Below are 23,255 nucleotides of genomic sequence, written 5' to 3' on the forward strand. Positions count from 1 at the left end.
AGCGTTCAGACGAGCTTTGGAGTTTTTATCTTTTGCATTATCTTGTATTTTCCCCTTTTAGACGCATTGTACTCAAAAGTTTTTTATCATAGTAGATTTTGTGGTGGTGTTCTTGTGGTTATTATTCGTGGGTTATGCTTTTGGTTATGCTCTTTACAATTGAATTGATGATTTGAAACCCTCTTTGTAACATCCCAGGATCGGAACCTAGTGTATAGGTGCCGGGAGCCGAGAATGGGGTACTATGAGGCTGTCGGTGCCAGATTCGGCGATCAAAAATTTTGTGAGCCCGGTTTCCGAGTTTAGGACGTGACAGAACTAATGCAGTGCTATGCATGATCATGATAGCCCAATAATTAATTAAGTTTATTCATATAACATATTTGAGAAGCCAGGGTACCTCCCTTTATATCATTGACCCGAACTTAAGGATCCATCTAGGTTCGTTACTCCTAGTGAAGCACATATGATAGGCAAGTTATGGAGTCATCACTCCCGATTGAAAACAATGGATAGGCAAGTTCAAAATTTTATGCTCGCGAACACCACGGGGTGGCTAATCACCTCGTCATAGGCCGACAGCCCGAACACGGTGTCCCATACCACCATGCTCAGCTCACGAGTCTGAGTTTGCTCATGGGTCACTACGGGGTGGCTGATCACCTCGGCGTAGGCTGACAGCTCAAATACGGTGTCCCTTACCACCATGCTTGGCTCATGAGTCTTGGTGGATCGTAGTACCATAGTTAAGGCGAGCCTTTACATCGGAGGGGGTACCTTAGATTCAGGCAGTGATGTCCATACATGGTAAACACACATTAAGCTAATCGGTTTATTAGACAAGTTCGATTGGTACGAGGACACGCTGACTTAATTGACATGGAGTGTATAAGCACCCCTCATGGCCTAACCACTATCGATAATCGTCATGCGACCCAGATTCGTCGAATATATCTGAAGTGGCTAATTTAATTCGACCACCTGAATGGGGACTATTACTGATTGCCTAGACTACAGCGTAGCCCTAATCCTATTCAGATGTAATAAGTAAACACATGTGACAATAATTCCAGCATTTGGCAATCAGTCCAAACAAATCTCTCATTTGAGCATTTCATCAAACACATTGAACATGTCACCAACACTTAGATTTTATCTATAAATTGTATAGCGGAAAATATGATTACATGGAAGAAACTATACATATGATTAAGTTAATTGAGAATCCTATCTTAATACACTGAATAAATACACTTTATTAACATTTTCTCATTCAGACATTTTATCAAACACCTAAGTTACACTTCACCAAGTACATAGACTAGATTAGTTACGACATATATTACAGCAATTCCTTACATAAGGAGATCATCATGCAAACGATAAACATGAATCCAAGGTTAACAGTCATGGTAAGCACAAATCAAAATTTCAGGTTCATTCAAACATTACAACAAACACATGGGATGCACCTTTCATTCAACATAGTCCATACATGTATAATATATCGAAAACGTTGTATCTAAGACAATATGGCGGCAATCAAGTCAGACATAAATCATTAGCTGACATTGAAAGCATTAAAAATCATAACCTAAACATTTATAGTCCGCACCTTTTGTCGGAATACTCGATTCGGACACGGTTCAAACACTACGTTCCCGAAAATGGAATGTCGGGCACCTAAACAATGAAATAGGCTAGATATTTCATCGATTACTCTATTTGGATCTCTAAATCAAGATTAGGTCTAGGATTTCTTACCTAAATCGTAACCGAAAATGATTGTGTAGCGAAACAGGAAGGTGAATCGATACGTTGAGTTGTGGGAGAGAATCACAGCAACGATCTCCTAGGATTTCTCCTCTCTCCTTACTCTTTTTCTTCTTTTCTCTCTTCTTTCTCATAGGGTTTGGAGAAATTTGTAAAAGAGAGGGATGGAGTGGTATAAGGGCTATATATAGGCCCAGAACTGATGCAAATGGCCCCAGGGCCCTGGTATACTTTGGTTATAACCAAAGGGTGACTGTTTTTGACAAACAGAGCACACAGGGAGGCCCACTACTCATCTACGTCACTATGTAAGTTCTCTGATAATGGATCTATGACAGAATGTGATTTCGGTACGATCGGATATGCAGATTAATCGTGGAGGACCTGTGTCAGATCAATGGTTGTACTTACTCGATCGGGGCTATGGTTATACGGATATGTGTAGGGAAGTTTTATTTTCCCATGGGTGAAGTTTTGGTAAGAAATTGACGGTCCAAAATCTTCATTTTCATACTTGAGCGAAGGGCCTAATTCACTTAAGTTTCATTACATTTTCTAAAGATATTTGCGTTTCTTACACACTTCACTCAGGGCTCAAGTTGTGTGTTTCTGGATACTATTTGGGCTCGATTCCTGCAATGGTTGTCAAGCCCAGTGGGACGGACATAATCCTATAGTTTCGCGGTCATCGGATTCTCGACGTGCGGTCTAGGTCCGATACGGAGTTTCAATGTACTCCCGAGAGTGACAGGCTCTTGGGATTTCTCCTAGGTCTTAAGACGACATTGAGTTAATGATACTCATGATTTTAGGTCTTCTCATTTGATAGTGGTCCAAGGTAAACCCACCAATTATTTAGTTTAGTACTTAACTAAATTTCGCCTAAATTATACTACAGGATGCGGTCCTCAGGTAATTCTATATTTTTTATCACTTTTAGTTAGTATATTATTTTAATTTTTTTTTTACTAGTTCATTATCAAGTCTACTTTATCTCCACCAAATTTCATTAAATTTCGTATTCTAGAAAAATTCTAAAAATTCTAAAAGTAGCAGCCATCCGAACTAATAATTTTTAGACAGTTGTCACATCATCCTAGATTTAACTATATTAAAATTTTTATTTTATTTTTTATTTATTTTTATATGAAACTAGACTTATCAAGCTTTAATCTAGCTTTTGAATCACATAAATTGCAGTTATATTGAAGGAGATATAACTTTTTTAAGTCGGCCTGAAAATGCAGAAAATTTTAGCAAGGTTCCATCGAAATTCGGTGCACTGGCGGTGCGCCATCGACCGAGCGGTGCCGTTGCGCCCCTCTGGTGGTTTTGCCACTCGATTTTTGAAATGAGTATATCTTGCAAAATGCAATGAAATATTCGACGTGTAATATATGATTTTGGGGTAGGAGAAGCTAAGTTATCCAAATAACCTACTTATTTTGTGAGATTCCAAAAGGGTAATGGTCAAAAACCAATTTTATTTATATATTGATTATTTATAATAAATTTTAGTTTAATTATTATTCTTCATCATGTAAACTTTAGGATTTGTGTCTAATATGAAAATACCTAGAAAGATTCAAAGAATAAGGTGGTGGAAGGTGAAATTTTCGAAGAAGATGGGTTTTGAGGGGGATTTGAGACTTTGAGATTGAGTTTTGAGAGCTTGAGAAGAGAATGGGGTGATGACTTGAGAGTGAAAAAGGTATAACGGACTAGAAATGGGGTATAAATGACGTAGAAATGGCCCTAGGAGAAGCCTCAGGGGCTTCTATGTGATTCATGAGAGCAAAAAGGGGTCGCTTCTATAGCTGAACCCTAGGCTAAGACTTTAGTGTTTAGATTAGCCAAATGGCTTGGTCTTAGGGTCCTTTAACGTCACTAATTTCGATCGCTCCCTCCTAAGTCGATAAGGTGTTATGATAGACCCATTGCCTAAGGAAATCTAACTCCAAGTTGAAAAAAATCCAGGACGTTACAATTTTGCGGTGGCACTACCAGTGTTGGCCCACGTTCTGAAAATTTTAAAACTTTCACTCTTTTGGACGGTTTTGTTGGATCCCACATTACTCCTTTTGGTCTCAAACACACGTGAATGTATGCATGGACATGCACTCAAATCGAGAAATCAAAAGTAATGCCCAAGAACATCCAATTCCCAATTGGTGAAAATCCGGGGTGTTACATTTAGTAGGTCTTTTTAAGGTTAGTATACAATCTCATGGACAGTTGGAACAATGTTCCCTTCAAGATATGAGGCAACATATTATGGAGAATGCTCCCCCTTGAAATCATGTGGGTATCTGTGAGGAAAGAAATAAAAGAACTTCCAATAATAAGTCTCCATTCTTATAGCATCATAATGGATTTTAGAGGAATATTAGTTTTCGACATTCTTTGGGAGTGGCAGTAGGTAATTGACAATCCCCATCGGCCACCTATCTTGAAAGCCTCCTTCAGGGTGTTCGAAAATGTCGATGGTAGTTTCCTTGGGAGTCTAATGGCACCTAAGATTTGGGGAATACTAAAGATGATAGGGAGAAGTTAAGCTAACTCGTTGGGGCTAGTGGGCTTCAAACATGGTTACAATATGGTTGTTTCGATCATATTGGTCCCCCATCGTTACATGATAAGGGGGTGAATCGGCTTACTAAAAAAATGAGTTGTATCGGCTAATATGGTCTGATACAACCATATTGCCACTGATACAGGTACGGCCATGAAGGCCCTCTTTAGCTCTTTTTCCCCCTTGTTTTCCCTTTTCTATTTTTGTTTTATCAGTCCCCCACCATTACATGATACATGGATAAATCGATCAAATGGAGGAAAAAAAAAAGAGGGTTGTATCGGACAAAATGGTCTTCTACAACCATATCGCCATTATATAGTTCTGTTATGCCAGATATGGCCTCATACGAGTACAACCATGAAGGCTCTCTTTTGTTCTTCCCCCTTTTTTCTCTTCTTTTTCACCTTTTTCTCCGTTTCAAATATGAAGGAAGCTTAACTTATAGTGGATTAGATGTAGGCCTATTTTGGAATCCAAACAAAAGATTGGAGTGGTATTTGAAGAATCAAAGTGTAATGGACCAATTTGGAGAAAATTAGGAAAAGAGGTAATGGACTTTTATCAGCGCTTTTTCCGTGATTAAATGTGGTTAAAAACCGTGCTTTGAAATACTTTTATTAGCACTTGGAAAGACTTCTACCGGTGTTTTTTCAACTTTTGCTGGTGCTTTTTCAGTGATCACTGGTGGCCAACAAAATGCGCCAGTAAAAGTAGAATGGGTGCTGGAAAAGGCTACTCAATTACAGTGACCGAAAAAAGCACTGGTAAACCTTTATCGATGCACCCTTTTGTTGGGGCTTGCATGAGCGCCATCGAATGTTTTACCGGCGCTTTTATTGACCTTTGCTGGCGCTTTTGACCACCCATAAAGGTCTTTTTTTTTTTTTGTTGTTGTTGTTGTTGTTGTTGTGACACATGAGGAATGCTTTACAAGAATCAAAGCATTTCCACACGTTCATGGCTGTTATAATGCTTCCTAACTGTCATAATAGTGGACCCACTGAATGTATGGTCCTGACGTCTAGTACACAATTAGAACGGTTAAGAGTAGTTTTTTCCTGGCCTTCATGTATTTTGTATTTTCACGAGTGTCGCATACTGGTACTGGGGAAAAGGGTGAGCCACACACCATGAACATGTAAGAGTGGCCCACTCAATGAGAGGATTGTTTGAATCTCCTTCACAGGTAATCTTCATGGTGGGGCCACCTTCCTAATAGATCTGATTCCTAGACTACGTGTGCAGGATGGATTATTTAAAAAAAAAAAAAAAAAAGCAACTGGTATATGTATTATAAAGCCAACGAGCCATTACAACGAACTTCTCCTGACTACAAGAAGATATTCTCAGTCCATGTCATCTCTCAATCTCCTCAAATGCATTTTTGAGTAGGTAACCGAATCTGGTATAGCATGACTAAAGTCCCATTTTTGGTTCAACGATGTGCCTACTGACAAGCAGGCTCGGATGCAAGGCTTTTGAGCCAAATGGTGTCGGCCGCAACGGACAAATCATCGTCGTTCCTATGCCAAGTCCACAAGGCATGGCTTCTGTTAGCCACCTCAAACTGACCGTGCCCAAAACTCGCCTCTCTGAAGATGGATATTTCAGGCTTGGGGTCCAGATACCTACACAAACCCAAGCATTCTTGTAAGCATCATCTAGTAATTTAAGTATTGTCTTAAGTTGTCAATTCCAAATAGCAGGTGGGAGACCTTTTTTCATTATCACGCATCATATAAGTACAGTCCTCTTCATTCAAAAAACAATCCCGCCATTCAACAATCCGTGATAATGTCGTCTCGTGCATTGAACATGCCAGATCTAATAACAGAATTGTAAGGGCTGAAAATCCATTGTTTTTAGGCTAACGCAGTGCAATGATGTAGTAAGAAATTTATTATATTCTACTAAGGTGAAAATTTGTATGTGGGACCAAGACGGGACAAATCTGATCAGGTGGAACACTACACTGCAAGTTTCTTTTGCGGGATGGACCAAAATGGAATGTAGGAGGTTGATAAGGTGGATTGAAGATGGCTCAAAATCCACCATCATCAAATGATCACAACCATTCAAAAAAGAGGTAGCAAAAAGTTGTTAATGAGAAGATCTGCAGTGGATCCCTACTATACAACAGCAGTTGGTAATCATAGGAGAGCACAACTGGGCCTCATGACAGGAATTTGAACCGTACGTGGTAGGCTGGTAGCACAGTCATAAAAGGTCACTGGATCATGGTTTGAGGCCAATGTAGTATGAGCCCTTCGCATTTAGTATGCACGCATCTACATACACACACAGATGGACTGTAAAGACAGGAAAGATGAACGAAATCAAGTTAAAGATGAGAACATACTTGCTGGCTAAGCCTTCTCTGTTGCCGCCATCGCCAATGGTGATATGCATAGGACCACAAAGGTCTGCTTTGCCTCCATGTACACGATCCTAAAACCCACATTTGAGGTAAATCATTGTAAGTGAAATCAGAAAATTTCTTCCATACTAATTATAATGCACACCACGGATACATATATGATCATGTCCACCTTTTGATTTTGTTGATAGTGAGGACAGAGCACTTGTAGGAAACAAGCAATAATCGTTGTAATAACTTAAGATTAAAGAAGTTTGTCAGGTAGATCAACACCATGAACGGCAATGGTAATAGGATGGAACATGCATAGCTGGCCTACTTGATTAATGGCCTAAATCTCTAGCACACCCATAAACATTATAAGTGAAAATGAAAGAAAGAAAAGAGAGCTTACGAAGCGTTCATAGGCATGGACATGCCCTGCAAAGACGATGTCGACACGGGCATTATAAATCAAATCTTCCATGGCTTCTCTCATGCTGTCCCCTTCCCCTTGATGAGCAGTGTTGGAATTATACCAGGGTGCATGAATCAGAGCAACCAGCCAAGGACTCCTACCCCTATCCACCTTAGCCAAGTCAGCTTTGAGCCACTTGTACTGATGTGAGTTAGTATCAAAGTCGGTGTAAGACCCCAACATGATCACATGAATCCCAGCGACGTCGAAAGAGTAGTACAGGTTTGAGTTGGACCCAGATTCCTCGAATGGCATACGCCACCTTGCGTTATACGACTTGAATGCATGTCCTTCGACAATGGGGATCGTCTCGATCTCATGATTGCCTTGTGTGACCATCCAGGGTCGTTGACTTGCTAGCGGTTCCACCAGCCGTCCAAATGAATCCCAAAGTGGCTGGTTGAAGTCGGCGTATGACAAGTCCCCAGGCAAGAGAAGGACGTCGTAGTTTGAGCTGTCAATGTGCTGGAGGGTCGAGTTGGTCCACCCGGTCTGGCCCAGATCCCCTGCGTTTGATGGGGGGAGTGATAATGTCAGGGTTATTTTAGTCTTATGCAAACGCACGGTGGGCCCCCACAGAGTCCCACATACATGGGAAACGGATTGGCTACTCCCCCTTGCCATCAGCCAATGGTTGATGGTTGGTGCTCTGTGGTCCCCACCATGATATATGTGTTTCATCCATGCAGTCCATCTATTTTTATAGATCATTTTATGTTATGTTACTAAAAATGAGGTATATCCCAATATCAAGTGGACCACATTACAGGAAACAGTGTTGAATGAATGTAGACCATTAAAAACTTTTTGGGGGCCATAAAAGTTTTGGATCAAACTGATCTTTGTTTTTTCCCTTCATATACGTCTGTATGAACTAATCAAAAGATTGGATGTCATATAAACAGTACAATGGGCCTTGGGAGGATTTTAATGGTGGATATCCAATCACTATTGATTTCCTGTGGTGTGGTCCACCTGAGATTTATATCCCTCTCATTTTCTGGATCAAGCTCTAAAAGAATCTGTAAAAATGGATGAATGGCATGGATGAAATACAGAGCATCATAGTGGGACCAACAGAGCACCGACCACAAGCCAACGGGCCAGTGGCAGGGATTAGCCAATCCATTTCCACATACATGACCGTCCCTCTAGCTAGGTCCTACTATTTGGATGGTCCATATTTGAGCAAGTGATTCGAGTGTGCAACTTGTACTGTGCTTGAATTGGCACTTGGGAATTGGGGCCACTTTTGTCAATTAAAATAGATAAGCGCTTCAATATATATATATATATAAATTTTGTTTTTTTAAAAAAAACGCTTTAAAAAAAATAATAAAAAATCATAATAAAGTCTCACATGTGGACCCGGCAAATTTGTGCAAAGGTCCACAGCTTGGATGGGCCACAACACAGATGACGGGTATGTGTGTGGGCCACCATGGTCAGTATCCCTCATCAAACCCATAAATCAGGCGTAACTCACGAGAACGAAGAAAAGATACAAAAGTTCAGTCTCATTAAAAAACTCGGGCAGACCACACCATGTCAACTTTAGATGCCTAGGGAGCAATTGTACATGGTTGTCATTGGTGCTGCCCATATGAGTTATTAACCAAGCATATCATCCAAGTACTGGAGCTTCTCGTCTGATCCGAAGTCGGCAGAGAGTTGATTTTACGTATACGACATTCAAATCGCTTGACAGATATTGACAGTTCTAGACTCCATAAAGATCGCGGAATGGAGAGGAGTTCTGAGTGGTCAATGTGATGTATGGATTTTATCCACACCGTCCATCTATTTATCCCTATAATTTTAGGATATAGGTCCAAAACTGAGACAGATCTAAGACACAAGTGGACCACACAGCGGGGATTAAACTCCTACCATTGAAAACTTCTTAGGGCCACAGAAGTTTTGAATCGAGCTGATATTAATTATTTCCCTTCGTTTAAGTAAACGTAACTTTATGAATAGGTTGGATGGTAAATAAACATCACCGTAAGCCACTGCTTCCTGTAGTGCGGTCCACTTGAGCCTTTGATTTTTCAATTTTTTGATCCCATTATATAAAATATCCCGGCATAGTAGATGGAAGGTGTGGAGCCCACAAAGAGCTGCTGTCCGTTCCTTGCTAGAGACAGGTGGGAGTTGGACACAATCCGTGTGCCTGTATAAAACAGGTGTTGCCAGCTGTCTGATGACAAAGACATCCTGGCTTTTGTTACATATGTAGGCAATGATAACAAAATTTGTAGAACCGTACCATCCTTCCCACCTACCAAAAAGATTATCGTTCTCAAAAATCAGGCCTGATAATCCCGTGGGGTTATAGGCAGATTGTGGGTTGTTAATTGAATTACAACAGTGTAGCCGCTCTACATAAGTGACATGTTGATGAGAGAGATGATACATTTTCACAACTCGAGGTGCCTTAGGCTGTTTGTGAGAAGAGTGGAATGGGAGCATACCTACGACAGCGAATTTGATGGGGAGCTGAGCCGGTGGTGTTTTAAATCTGAACTCAGGAGCCGAAGATGACCCACATTGATAATAGTACACTGTATTCGGCTTCAAAGGACCTGTGACCACGTCATGTATTTGTCCCGACTTGTACAGTATATACGAATACGTTGATGTTGTCCCTGTGGCAGAGAAGCTATGCACACCACTAGACGTACCATACTTTATTAGTGCCGGAGATTCACCCTCTGTTATCCACGATATTCTCATCTTGTCACCACCCACCAAAGATACATGAACCTGCAAAGTATATATAGTTTTGGATAAGGATATGATTAATACAAGCAGCTGTATGTCAAGCCTAGGATGCAACTCCTTTCCACGTTTTGCCAATGTTCATTGTAGAATAGACTAATTCATTCCACTTTCAATGAAAGAATCACATGTACTGCACACTCCTAACCATTGGATCAAAACGATGGAAACAACCAACGGTTAAGATTAAACGGATAATAATACCTTAGTTTATTTGTTAAGGGTTAGCTTGGTTTTAACATTTCTAAACCATACCATATTTTTTTGTTAAGGGAGGGTTTGGTTTGTTGGGAGTCACGGAAGTAAACCCCGATTATAATCACATAAGTGAAAGACAAACGCAAACAAAGCAACATAAAGAACGCATAATTTTATGTGTAAAAATCCTTGCGGGGAAAAATCATGACACAAAGTAAAAAAAAATCCAATATGAAAACGAAAGTACAAGAGATGAAATGAACTTACATATGCAAAAATCTTGATTTTCTCCCTTTAAAATCCTATAAACAATTTAGCTCTCCTTGTTCTCTGCCCTAATCCCGTATTATACCCATATAAACGATTCAGCTTCAGTTATGGAAAGAGCAACCACTAACTGAAGCTTCGACATCCAACTAATCACTTCGCCCACTAGCACAAGTGAGTACTCGGAAGTCGATCTTCTATTGTCAATATTTCCCGCATAATCAAAATCCATCATCTCCCTCTCAATTAAGGGCACGGATTAGATTCTACCGCATCAGCACCTAGCTAGAGACGAACGGTCCTAGTAGGAGAACTATGGAGCCCACCATGATATGTGTGTGTTTTGTTAGGGATTTGTGCTGCAGAATCACACAGATCTAGATCTAAGATTGCAATCCAATGGCACCAAGCACACACAAGAGAACACGCAGATTTAAAGTGGGAAACCCTTTCGGGAAAAAACCATGGCACAAAGCGACAAAATTCACTATGAAATAGAAATTACAATGAGAGAGGACTTACCCGATTCGAACAACCTCAAATCTCACCTTTGTTACACCCTTTAAAAACTCTAAAACCCTTTTAAGAACCACTAGAATACCTTCAGGAAGCCTTAGAATACCCTAGAACAACCCTAGGGACCCATATTTATAGTTTAGGAAACTCCCCTTCCGCACCTCTGCGAAACTTCATCAAATTTACGCAGTCTGCACAAAATTCACGCAGAATCTGCATAACCCTCGACTGGTCGACACAAAAAAATACAGTTTGCTGGACTTTGAGTCAGCGAGCCTTGACCGGTCGAGCAGCGTGGGCAAAACCAAAATTAAGACATCTGATTACAACAATTAATCTTTACCATGTCTTCAATCTTCAACCGTGTAGCTTCTTGACCTCTTCTTTTATCTCTGTATCATATTATAGCTTCTCGTGGATACTCCGTCATTTTTTTCCGTCATCGCCAAGCTCAGAGAAGTTGCACAAAACTTGAACTTCTCTGCAGGAACGTTCTTGGTGAGCATGTCTGCGGGATCAGAATCCATGTGCCCAACTACCTTTCCTGTCTTCTCAAAAGGAAAGGCGTAGTTTTCTTACCATTTCACCGCTACCCAATATTGCTTACCGGGGTATTTGCTCATAATACTGATAGCCTGTGAAATAACCGGTTTAATCCAGACCATGGTATGCACTGCCAACCGCATTCGAATAAGGCACATGAGATATCTTACTTTTCATCATCTGTTTTGGGACATGTTTGAGGAAAACTTGAGGAGAGACGCGTAGGGAACGCTCTCTAGATTTACATGGTCCATCACTTCCTTAATTAATACCTACCCAAGGTATTCTGCCTGAGATAACCAAAGCCTACTCCTATTCCAGTCTCAAAGCTGAGAACCGTCTTTGCTGCCCCCCGATCCTTCATCCTGAATGTCCCACTTAACCGAGTCTACAGTACATTGATATCAGACATGTCATAATTGGCGATCTACATGTCATCAACATACAATTCCTAACTCACCATGAAGGAATCAAACCACTGCCTAGGCGACAGGTCATATCACGACCTCCTGCAAACTTTTTTTTTCAGCCCCTTTAACTTCAAATCGCTCTGGTTGCTTCATGTAGATTTGCTCTACCAATTTCCCTTACAGAAGTGCAGACTCTACATTCATCATTTCAGTTGAAGATCGCATTGACCAACCAGCGCCAATCACGAATCTAATAGACACCTTCTATACCGTTGACGCGAATATCTCTGAGAAGTCGATCCATTCTCTCTAAGCATAACCCTTCGCTACCAACCTCGCCCTGTATCTATGCTATATCCTCCTAAAGATTCACCTGCATCCAACCGCTTCCCGGCCCCACTAGATGCTCCACCAGCTCCCATGTGTCGATCTGCTACAACGAGTCCATCACATCGCCTATAGTCACCTTCCACTTCTCAGCACCTGGCTTACTTAAAGTCGTCTGAATAGAAGACGAATCCCCTGCGATATTGGAGTCGTTCATGTACCTCGTTGATATCCTGCGATTATGTTGTGTGATTCTTCTCACAGGTGGTTGCTCCACCTGCTTTGTATCATTGTCCGTGCATCTTAACTTTCCTGCCCTGCCCGCTCATGTGGCCATGCCCATCATGCTACACACGTGCAGACGTGAAATCCACTATAGCTATTGCAGCTCCACCTTTTGAAGTGCTCCCGATAAACCTGTACATGTTACCGACTCGTTACGCTTTCATGATTACCCGTGACCCCTTAGATACCTTAAGAGCACCGTCAATACTCGTGAACTTGCAGCCTATTGCCTCAAGTACACCAAGAGAAATAAGATTCTTCTTCAAATCAAGAATGGGCCTAACTCAGTCAAGGTACGCTCCACCCCATCAAACATCTTGATGCGTACTATACCAAAAGTCACAACATTGTAGGCAATGTCATTGCCCATAAACACCTGTCTACCATCGCACTCCTTGTAGGTGGTGAACCGACTTCAATGAGGAGTCATGTGAAAGGATGCCCTTGTGTCTAGAATTCACTTGCCCTTACGATTATCGTATGGGCGTCTGATCGTAGACACCGACAAAATATCACCATCACATCCATTCGATCCATCTGACGTGGCAACATTGGCCTCCTTGTATGAAGCCTTAGATTATTCTCTCTTAAATTTAGGATTCATACAATCCTCTTTCAAATGTCATTCCATCCCACAATTCTTGCACTTTACTTTTCTTTTGCCCTTGTCATTGGATTTGAATCTAGAACCTGAAGAAGCTGTACCTTGTTTAGAATTCCTACCCCTTATAAGTAGCGTATCAGAATATATCTCCATGTCGTCGTTAAGCTTTCTCATAGCTTTCCCTTGAAGGGCTGAAATAACGGTGTCGACACTTATGGTTTTATTTGTGGTGCACATTGTGTCCTTGAATGACTAATAAGATGCCGGAAGAGAATTCAACAACATATATGCTTATTCTTCATCTTTCATCACCTCCTCCATATTCAGTAATTTGCAAACCAATTTATTAAAGTTGCTGATGTGAGCCTCCAAATCTTCGCCCTCTGCCATCTTAAAGTTATATCACTACCGCTTCAAGTATAGGCAATTTTCAGAGGATTTTTTCGCATAGACATCCTCTAACTTCGCCCATAACTTAGCTGCAGTTTTCTCCCACATGACATTATAGAGAACCTTATCCGTGTGATATAAACGAATCGATGATAAAGCCTTCTTATTAAGAGTCTTCCATTCATCATCAGTCATAGTAGACTTTTGTTCCTCAAGAGCACCATCTTCGCCTTGCTTGATTAAGAAACTGATCATCTTGATCTTTTATAACTCAAATTTTTTTCCCTGAGTACTCAATCTCATACCTAGTGCTTCCCATTATTACTAATCTCTCACAGATTCAGATCTGTGCCCTAACGATTGCTTTGATACCACTTGTTGGGGATTTGTGTTGCGGAATCACACAGATCTAGATCTAAGATAGCAATCCAATGGCACCAAGCACACACAAGAGAACACGCAGATTTAACGTGAAAAACCCTTTCGGAAAAAAACCACGGCACAAAGCAACAAAATTTCACTATGAAATAGAAATTACAAAGAAAGAGGACTTACCTGATTTGAACAACCACGAATCCCACCCTTGCTACACCTTTTAAAAACCCTAAAACCCTTTTAGGAACCACTGGAATACCTTTAGGAAGCCTTAGAATAGTCTAAAATAACCCTAGGGACCCCTATTTATAGTTTAGGAAACTCTCCTTCTACACTTCTACGAAACTGCCTCAAATTTATGTAATCCGCACAAAATCCATGCAGAATCTGCGTAACCCTCGACTAGTCGAGCCAGTCCCTCGACTGGTCAAAGGATCCATTCGACCGGTCGAGCCTGACCCTTGACTGATCGACACAAAAAAAAACAGCTTACTGGACTTTGAGTCGAGCAAGCCTTGACCGGTCGAGCAAGCTCCCTTGACTGATCAAGCAGTCTATTCAATTGGTCGAGCAGCGTATGCAAAATCAGACTTAATACATCCGATTACAACATATTTTATCTACTCTGTTCTTTTAATTTAAAAGACTATTTTAGAGCATTATACCAGAAATGAGGCAGATTGAAGTCTCAAGTAGACCACACTACAAAAAGCATTGGAAACAATAACGCTTACTGTTGAAACCTTTTTAGGCTTCACTATGATATTTATTTGCCATCAAACCTATTCATAAAGTTAGGTAGACCTGGAAGAAGAGAAAACACGAAGAGAAAACACAAATATCAACATCATCCAAAGCTTTTGGACCCTACAAAGATTTCAACGGTAAATGTTTAATCTCCACTGTTGCTCTATTTGAGCCTTCCATTTACCTCTTATTTGAATCATCAGATAAAATAATAAAATAATCTGTCAAAATATATAGAGAATATGTATAAGAAAACATACATCACAGTGGGCCCCACAGAACCCTCAGGACCGTCGATCTATAGGTTCGTCGGGTAGTACCTAACCCGCGGGGAGCGGATTAGCTGTTACCCCTGTCGCACCTCAGTGGATGTTACCCTAACCGTGTGGGTCCTACCTTGATGTATTTTTTAATTATTATTATTTTTACTTTTATATCCATACCGTCAATCTGTTTTCTCATCTCATTTTAAGACGTGATCCCAAATGTTAAGAAGATGTAGGTGGGCCACACTAGTAATAACATTGATGAATAATCATTAAAAACTTTTTGTGCATCACAAATGTTTTGGATCCAACTAATCTGTATATTTTCCCTCCATCAAAGTCTTCTTGACATTATCTAGAGGTTGGATGGAAAATAAACACTACGAAAACAGTATGATTGGCCCTTTAGAATTTTTAACGGTGAGACACTCAATCACTACTGTTTTCTGTGGTGTGGTCCATCTGAGATTGATCTGCTTAAGTTTTCGAACCACATCCTAAAATGGGCTGGAGAAACGGACGTAAAACGTGGATATACAACACATCATCAACATCATCAAGGTGGGCCCCACAGTAAAGGTAACACGCACTAATGTGTTACCCGGGTAACAGCTCATCCGCTCCCGAATCCGCGTCCCTCAACAGAAACAAATGTCGGTCATAATCCCACGCGCGTTGCCGCCCAAAGATTTCTACGATGCGCTGATAAGTTAGGTGGGGCCACCGTGATGTTTGTGAGCAATCCACACCGTTCATTAATCGCTGATAAGTTAGGTGGGGCCACCGTGATGTTTGTGAGAAATCCACACTGTTCATTAATCATTTTAGATAATGTTAGTAAATAATTTCGAAAAAACAGGCCGATCCAAAACTCTAGTGTACCGCGCCACAGGTAAAAGTGAGTAAGAAAAAGAGGGTCCACTGTAATATTGATATGCCATCCAAACCGTTGAACCTGGTTCAAAACTTTTGGGGCTCACAAATGTTTCAACGGTGGACGTTCAATCCTTACTGTTCGCTGTGCTTATTTTTAAACCTATATCCTAACATGATATGGAAAAATGGATGGATGAGGGTGTACATCTCAGAAACATTACGGTGGGCCCACTTAGCTTCGTTTCGCAAGCAATCGGCGTCCGTCAAAAACCAACATACTTGGACACGTGTATCCACGTCAATACAGAGTCTGGGTGGGATCCGTTATCAAAAGGACGGTTACAGCCTAGACAATAAATGACTAACGGTTCAATATCAATAACATAAATGTGATGGCTAAGAACCTCTGAGCGTTGTGATATGTGGGCTGCGATAAGCTCCACCTGCAACAGCGCCACCAACGATTTAAACGGTACGGTTCCAATATCGTGTAAAACACGTGTACGACGGATGATTCATCACCCCCAATACACCCGATTCCAGTTACAAAACGAAATCTCAAGAGATATTTAGGACTGTGGACCCCACCTTTTATCCAGCTGTTTTTATGAAACAATTCAAACTTTGTTTTGCAACTTATACCTGATCGTACGGACAGAGAATTTGAGGACGAAAATTCCCCTCCTTTCAAGGAAACGGATTGGGTACTCCGCCTGCCACCAGCCAATGGCGGATGGTTGGTGGTCCGTGGGCTCCACCATAATGTATGCTTTTCATCCATGCCGTCCATATATTTTTCCAAAGCATTTTATGGTATGAGACAAAAAATGAGGTATATCCAAATCTCAAGTGTACCACATTACAGGAAATAGTGTTGAATGAGCGTCGACTATTAAAAATTTTTAGGGGGCCCATTGTGATGTTTGTGAGAAATCCTCCCCGTCTAAGTTCATTCATAGGGTCACAAAGACCAGGATGTAGAGGAAAAACAAATTTCACAATGATCCAAAATTTCTATAACCCCTAAAAGGGTTTAATGGTAGACGTCCAATTCCCCATTGCCTTTTACAGTGTGGTCCACTTAATAGTTAGATCTATCTTATTTTTTGTCTCAAGCCTTAATATGAGCTCACCAAATAGATGGATGGTTTGGATATAACACAGACTTCATGATGAGACCCACAAAAGAAACAAAGCAAAAAAAAAAAAAAAATTGTTGGACTGCCGCGGCCCGCGGCAATTTGGCTGAGTTTTATTTTTATTTTTATTTTTATTTTACAGGGAGAACTTTTTCTCCCTCACATTTTTCTCTAATACATAATTATGTAAATATGTATATATAAGTATATAAAATATTTTTCTATCTTTTAATTCATTTCTTTGTCTATTTTTTAACAAGCATATCTCCTAAACTAGAATGATTTACTTAACTTACCACATATGATTTTAGGGTAAGAGAAGCTAATTTAGCCAACCGACCTAGTTATTTTCCAAGATTCCATTGAGTTGATGGTCAAAAATCCATTTCATTCAGTTCGTGGTCAATTTCAATCACTTCGCGGTCAAACTAGAAATTCAGCGTGGCAAACATGAAATTAAGCGAGGCAAACTAGAAATTCAGCCAGGCAAACTAGAAATTGAGCGGGGCAAACATTAAATTGAGCAAGGCAAACTAGAAATTCAACGTGGCAAACTAGAAATTGAATGGGGCAAACATGAAATTCAACGGGGTAAACGGAAAATTGAGTGGGGCAAACTAGAAATTGAGCAGGGCAAATATGAAATTCAGTGGGGCAGACATTAAATTGAGCGGGGCAAATTAGAAATTGAGCAGGGCAAACATAAAATTTAGCAGGGCAAATAAGAAATTGTGCGGGGCAAACATGAAATTGAGCGAGGCAAACATGAAATTGAGTGGGGCAAACATGAAATTGAGCGAGGCAAACTTGAAATTCAGCGGGGGAAACTGAAAATTGTGTGGGGCAAACACAAAATTGAGCAGGGCAAATAAGAAATTCAACAGGGCAAATTAGAAATTGAGCGGGGCAAACTAGAAATTCAACAGGGCAAACTTGAATTTCAACGGAACAAACATCGAGAGATCGTTCAATATTATCGAGCATTGCTCGATATATCGAGATTTGAACGTCGATATTATCGGGACATACTCGATATATCAAGAAATTATTGAAATCAATGTTGGCTGCTGAACATTTCAAAGGCAAAAGTCGATATTATCAAGCAACGATTGATATATCGAAGATTGAATCTCAATATTATCGAGACACTCTCAATATATGTTGATACTTGTATCTTAAACCAAGCTTACCGAGCTAAAGTGATATGTAACTTTACGTAAAAAAAATTACTTATAATTGATCTTAAACTGAGCTTGCCGAGCTTACTTATCTCGAATAAGCTACTTATCTACTACTGTAGGTATACAAAGCAACTTATTTCGGGGTATTCAAATAGTCCCTAAAAGCCAAATACCTTGCACCAGCACAAGTTAGTGACAAGTAAACATCATTTCAAGCTAGTCTTTGAGAACAGTTCACTTTAATTGATGTGTTTTGAATAGTGGTTATTGTGTTTGTCAATCCAATTTCTAATATCTAATGAAAGACAACAATTTCATTAGAAGTGAAAGAAGGGATACGCCAAGCCAAATGAAAAGGATTTACAGTACATAGAAATTGTTTCGTGGGTACTTTAGTGAGTATTCATGCTTTTATGATGTAATAAGGATCTATTGCGTTAGAGAAGATCAAATACTATCAATATTATCTAAGTAGCCTGAAATTGAGCGAGAGAAAATAAAAATTGAGCGAGCCTAGCATGAGAGGGAGCAAGGAAAACTGAAATTAGAGCGAGCTTAACATGAGAGGGAGCGAGGAAAACTGGAAATTGAGCGAGCGTAACATGAGATGGATAGAAAATTGAGCGAGGCAGACGTGAAATTGAGCGGGCAAACATGAAATTTTTGAGTGTTTTTATGCAATTTTGGATCGATCAAAGCGTTTTGACCGGTTAACTCAATGGATAGATAGGTTACACAGTTTTGAGTGTTTTTATGCAATTTGTTTCTATTTATAGTTTTGATTATATATGCTGGTGTAATCGATATTAGGGTTACTGCTAGACATGCTTAAGGGTTTGAAAGGATTACACCCTAGACCATATAATATATTTTATAATGAAGAATATCATGATTATCCCAAGTTAGAGAATGTTGGAATCATTGGCCATGTATGACATGTTTTCATCTGGTAGTGCCAGACTGCTAGATTGTTGCGGCACTGCCGCCGCAGTCTGTATATTTTTTTTTTGCTAATTTTCTTTTGTGGGTCTCATCATGAGGTCTATGTTAAACTAGAAATTCAACGAGGCAAACATGAAATTCAATAGGGCAAACTAGAAATTCAGTGTGGCAAACATGAAATTGAGCAGGGCAAACATGAAAATGCGCGGGGTAAATTAGAAATTCAGCGAGGGAAACATGAAATTGTTGGCTGCTGAACATTTTAAAGGCAAAGTCGATACATCGAGACACTCTCGATATATCGATACATTATGCAATTTTCAATGTTGCTTGCTAGACAGTTTATAGCCAAAGTCGATATTATTGATCATTAGTCGATATATCGAGATATATTGAGTTCGATATGAAATTGTTGGCTGCTGAACATTTCAAAGGCAAAGTCGAATAAGCTACTTATCTACTGTTGTAGTATACAAAGTAACTTATTTCGAGGTATCCAAACAGGCCCTAAAAGCCAAATACCTTAGGTTGCCCCACTCAATTTCAAGTTTGCCCTGCCGAATTTCATGTTTGTCCCGCTTAATTTATAAGTTGCCCCACTCAATTTCAAGTTTGCCCTGCTGAATTTTCAATTTGCACTGCTGAATTTTATGTTTTCCCCGCTTAATTTCTAGTTTACCCCACTGAATTTCTAGTTTGCCCTGCTCAACTTTCAGTTTGCCTCGCTCAAATTGAGCGGGGCAAACGTGAAATTAAGCGAGGTATTTTTATGCGATTTGTTTCTATTTCTAGTTTTGATTATATATACTGGTGTAATTAATATTAGGGTTACTGCTAATATCATGTTTGTCCCGCTGAATTTCTAGTTTGCTCCACTGAATTTCTAGTTTGCCCCACTGAATTTCGTGTTTGCCCCGCTGAATTTCGTGTTTACCCCGCTCAATTTCATGTTTGCCACATTGAATTTCTAGTTTGCCCCACTCAATTTAATGTTTGCCCTGCTCAATTTCATGTTTGCCCCGCTCAATTTTTAGTTTGCCCTACTCAATTTCACGTTTGCCCCGCTCAATTTCTAGTTTACCCCGCTCAATTTCTAGTTTGCCTCGTTGAAATTCATGTTTGCCCCGCTGAAATTCATGTTTGCTTCGCTGAATTTCATGTTTACTCCGCTCAATTTCTAGTTTGCCCCGCTCAATTTTTAGTTTGCCCAGTTTAATTTCCTGTTTGCCCCGCTGAAATTCATGCTTGCCCCACTCAATTTTTGGTTTGCCCCGCTGAAGTTCATGTTTGCCACGCTCAATTTCTAGTTTGCCCCACTCAATTTCATGTTTGCCCCGGTGAATTTCTAGTTTGCCTCGCTCAATTTCATGTTTGCCCCGCTGAATTTTCAGTTTGACCGCGAAGTGATTGAAATTGACCATGAACTGAATGAAATGAATTTTCGACCATCGACCCGATGAAATCTTGACAAATAACTAGGTCAGTTGGCTAAATTAGCTTCTCCTACGCCAAAATCACATGTGGTACGTTAAGTAAATCATTCTAGTTTGGATCCTTACTCTTACTCGGGTGGTAGACTCTTAGGAGTTTCAACACCCGGTCAAGCGTTCGAGTATCCATAGGTGGTGAAATTTCACTACTGTGAGTGTGTGGGGGTGTGTTTGCATGTGTAAAAAAAAAAAAAAAAAACTATTCTAGTTTTGGAGATATGCTTGTTAAATAAATAGACAAAGAAATGAAATAAAAGATAGAAAAATATTTTTATATACTTATATATACATATTTACATAATTATGTATTAGAGAAAAATGTAAGGGAGAAAAAGTTCTCCTTGTAATAAAAAAAATAAAAAAAATCTGCTAGGCTGCCGCGGCACTGCTGCCGAACCGCAGTCTGTTTTTTTTTTTTTTTGCATTTATCTTTTATGGGTCCCATCATGAGGTCTGTGTTATATCCAAACCGTCCATCTACTTGGCGAGTTCATATTAAGGCTTGAGACGAAAAATAAAATAGATCTAACTATCAAGTGGACCACACTGTAAAAGACAGTAGGGAATTGAACGTCTACCATTGAAACCCTTTTAGGGGTTACAGAAGTTTTGGATCATTATGAAATTTGTTTTTCCTCTTCATCCAGGCCTTTGTGACCTTATGAATAGATTGGATGGAAAATAAATGTTATGGTGGGCCCTACAAAATTTTTAACGGTGAAAATCAATTTTCCCGCTGCTCTTTGTGTTGTGGTCCAGTTGATCTTTGGATATGTGATTTTTTTTTGATAATGCTCCGAAATGATCTCGAAATATGGATGAACGTTGTGGATATAATAAATACATAGCTGTGGGGCCATGTAACTTTGATCTCTTTTGAGCCGTTCGTACAACTCTCAGTTGGAGGAGCGTCAGCGCTCGTCTTCGAAAGGAAGGGAGGGGTATTTTCGTCCTCAAATTCGCTGTCCGTACGTGCAGGTCTAAGTTGGAAAATAAAGTTGGTAGTGTTTCATAAAAACAGCTGGATAAAAGGTGGGGTCCACAGTCCTAAATTTCTCAAATCTCAGGGAAACACGAAATTTAAATAAAAAGAATAGAAAGAAAGCAAAAAATTAGGAAGGGAAGGAAAAAAATAAATCCAAATGATTATTTATTTATTTATTTACAGACTTGGAATAGAATATATCTCAATTCAAAGATCACGTAAAGAAGAAGAAAAAAGTTTCAATCTCTTCCCTATTCAAAACCTAAATTCTACCAAAACTAGGAAACGGAAAAGCCACTGTTATTATGTCTTTGCATTTCTTAAAAATAATAATAATATCATATGGAAATTAGAGAAGAAGAAGCGATAAAAGAGTACCTGTTGTGGCGAGGTGGGATCCATGTCTTTAAGCGGCAATGAAAGGGTTTCCCGCGGCAACGGACGCTCGTAAGAAAGCACGGCATGAAGGAATGCCGCTGCCAAAACTAATGCAAAAAAGAGGCTCCGAAGAGACATGGCGGAGATATGGATCGGAATAGAGGAGAAGCGTAATGGACTTTTAATGGCAATGGCCCTGCCAAGGTGTTATTGCAAACCTTGTCGTATCCACTCACCGGTATCATTTAACAGGACCCGATTACGTCAAACCCTGCCCGTCTCTAGCCCCGAACGGGCAGTTCTGTGAGCGGGCCCACCATCCATGATGTATCTGTTTATTCAAGCCGTTCATTCCTTTTATCAGATCATTTTAAGGCATAAATTTTTTTTAAAATGAATTAGATCCAACTCTCAAATTGACCACACCAAATAATAAGCTTGGTTACATTAAATGCACGAAGCATGAAATGTTTGTCATTTGTGGTGTGGTCCATTTGAGCGTTTGACCTGCCTTATTAATTTTGTGTTCATACGAGAAAAGGGCTGGACGGGATGGATACAAAGATGCATCATGGTGGGCACGCAGCGCGTAAAACACACACGCCCTGTGTAATCTACTCCGTCTATCCGATGAGAATCACTATTTTGGACCGTACGAAAATAAGAAATTCCAGAATAAAAGAAGATATGGGCCACACAAATGGTAAAAAGTAAGATTGCTCCCAAAAGTTGTTCACAAGGCATGGCTCGCTTGATTTTTGTATCAGGCTGATTTTTCTATTTTTATTTATCTTCGTGAGTTACACCTGATTAACAGGTTTGATGAAACATACCATGGTGGATATAGAAAAAAAACCTATGGTTGGCATCCCATCCCCGTTGTTCCATCTCGTGTGATCCACTTGAATTGTTGATCTTGTTGAATTTTGTCCTCAAAGTCTATTTTCTATGAAAGAACTTGATAGACAGATTGGATTTCACATATGAGGCCATGGTGGGCCCCACAAACTTGAATGTTTTACGTATTGCTGTGGATACCAATTTCCAGTCTTCTGCTCCATCATCTAGCAAAAGCGTTAATTCCGCGCCACGTTGACGTCGAGTTCGAAATTTGGCCATGTCGATGTAGGATATTCCTAGATTCCAAATTGAGAGTCGCTACGTCGAGTAGGAGAGAATCCGTCTTCCTGTGCGCAGATCCAGGTCGTTCGTCAGATGGGCCACACCGACTTTTATTAACCTAAAATAAGATCGGTTGTAGCAGATGTGTCGAATATTTTGTCCATCCATTTCACACACGAGTGGCCCACACTACGAGTCTATTGGAATAATTTTTACAAAGAAACAGTCCGTGTGCCATTCTGATGAACGGC

General features: G+C 40.0%; 1 protein-coding gene across 1 annotated transcript; it reads right to left on the reverse strand.

Annotated features, from left to right (window-relative positions):
• Positions 1–5,618: 5,618 nt before the first annotated feature.
• Positions 5,619–22,072, reverse strand: LOC131251093 (probable purple acid phosphatase 20). The gene is made up of 5 exons (XM_058251605.1): positions 21,883–22,072; positions 9,657–9,948; positions 7,120–7,688; positions 6,708–6,796; positions 5,619–5,976 (listed from the first exon to the last, which is right to left on the reverse strand). The coding sequence occupies exons 1-5, from the start codon at positions 22,018–22,020 to the stop codon at positions 5,796–5,798; spliced, it is 1,269 nt and encodes a 422-aa protein (XP_058107588.1). The 5' UTR covers positions 22,021–22,072; the 3' UTR covers positions 5,619–5,795.
• Between the last annotated feature and the right edge of the window lie 1,183 nt (positions 22,073–23,255).

Source organism: Magnolia sinica, chromosome 1 (genome assembly GCF_029962835.1).
Source record: "Magnolia sinica isolate HGM2019 chromosome 1, MsV1, whole genome shotgun sequence".
In the NCBI taxonomy this organism is placed as follows: Eukaryota; Viridiplantae; Streptophyta; class Magnoliopsida; order Magnoliales; family Magnoliaceae; genus Magnolia; species Magnolia sinica.

Excerpts from the sequence above, each read along its gene's own strand:
- LOC131251093 (XM_058251605.1), bottom strand. The coding sequence starts at position 22,020 with ATGTCTCTTCGGAGCCTCTTTTTTGCATTAGTTTTGGCAGCGGCATTC. Across the intron at positions 9,949-21,882 it reads ATCCCACCTCGCCACAACAG|GTTCATGTATCTTTGGTGGG; the intron begins GTACTCTTTTAT and ends TATACTTTGCAG. Across the intron at positions 6,797-7,119 it reads TCCATGCCTATGAACGCTTC|GATCGTGTACATGGAGGCAA; the intron begins GTAAGCTCTCTT and ends TGTGGGTTTTAG.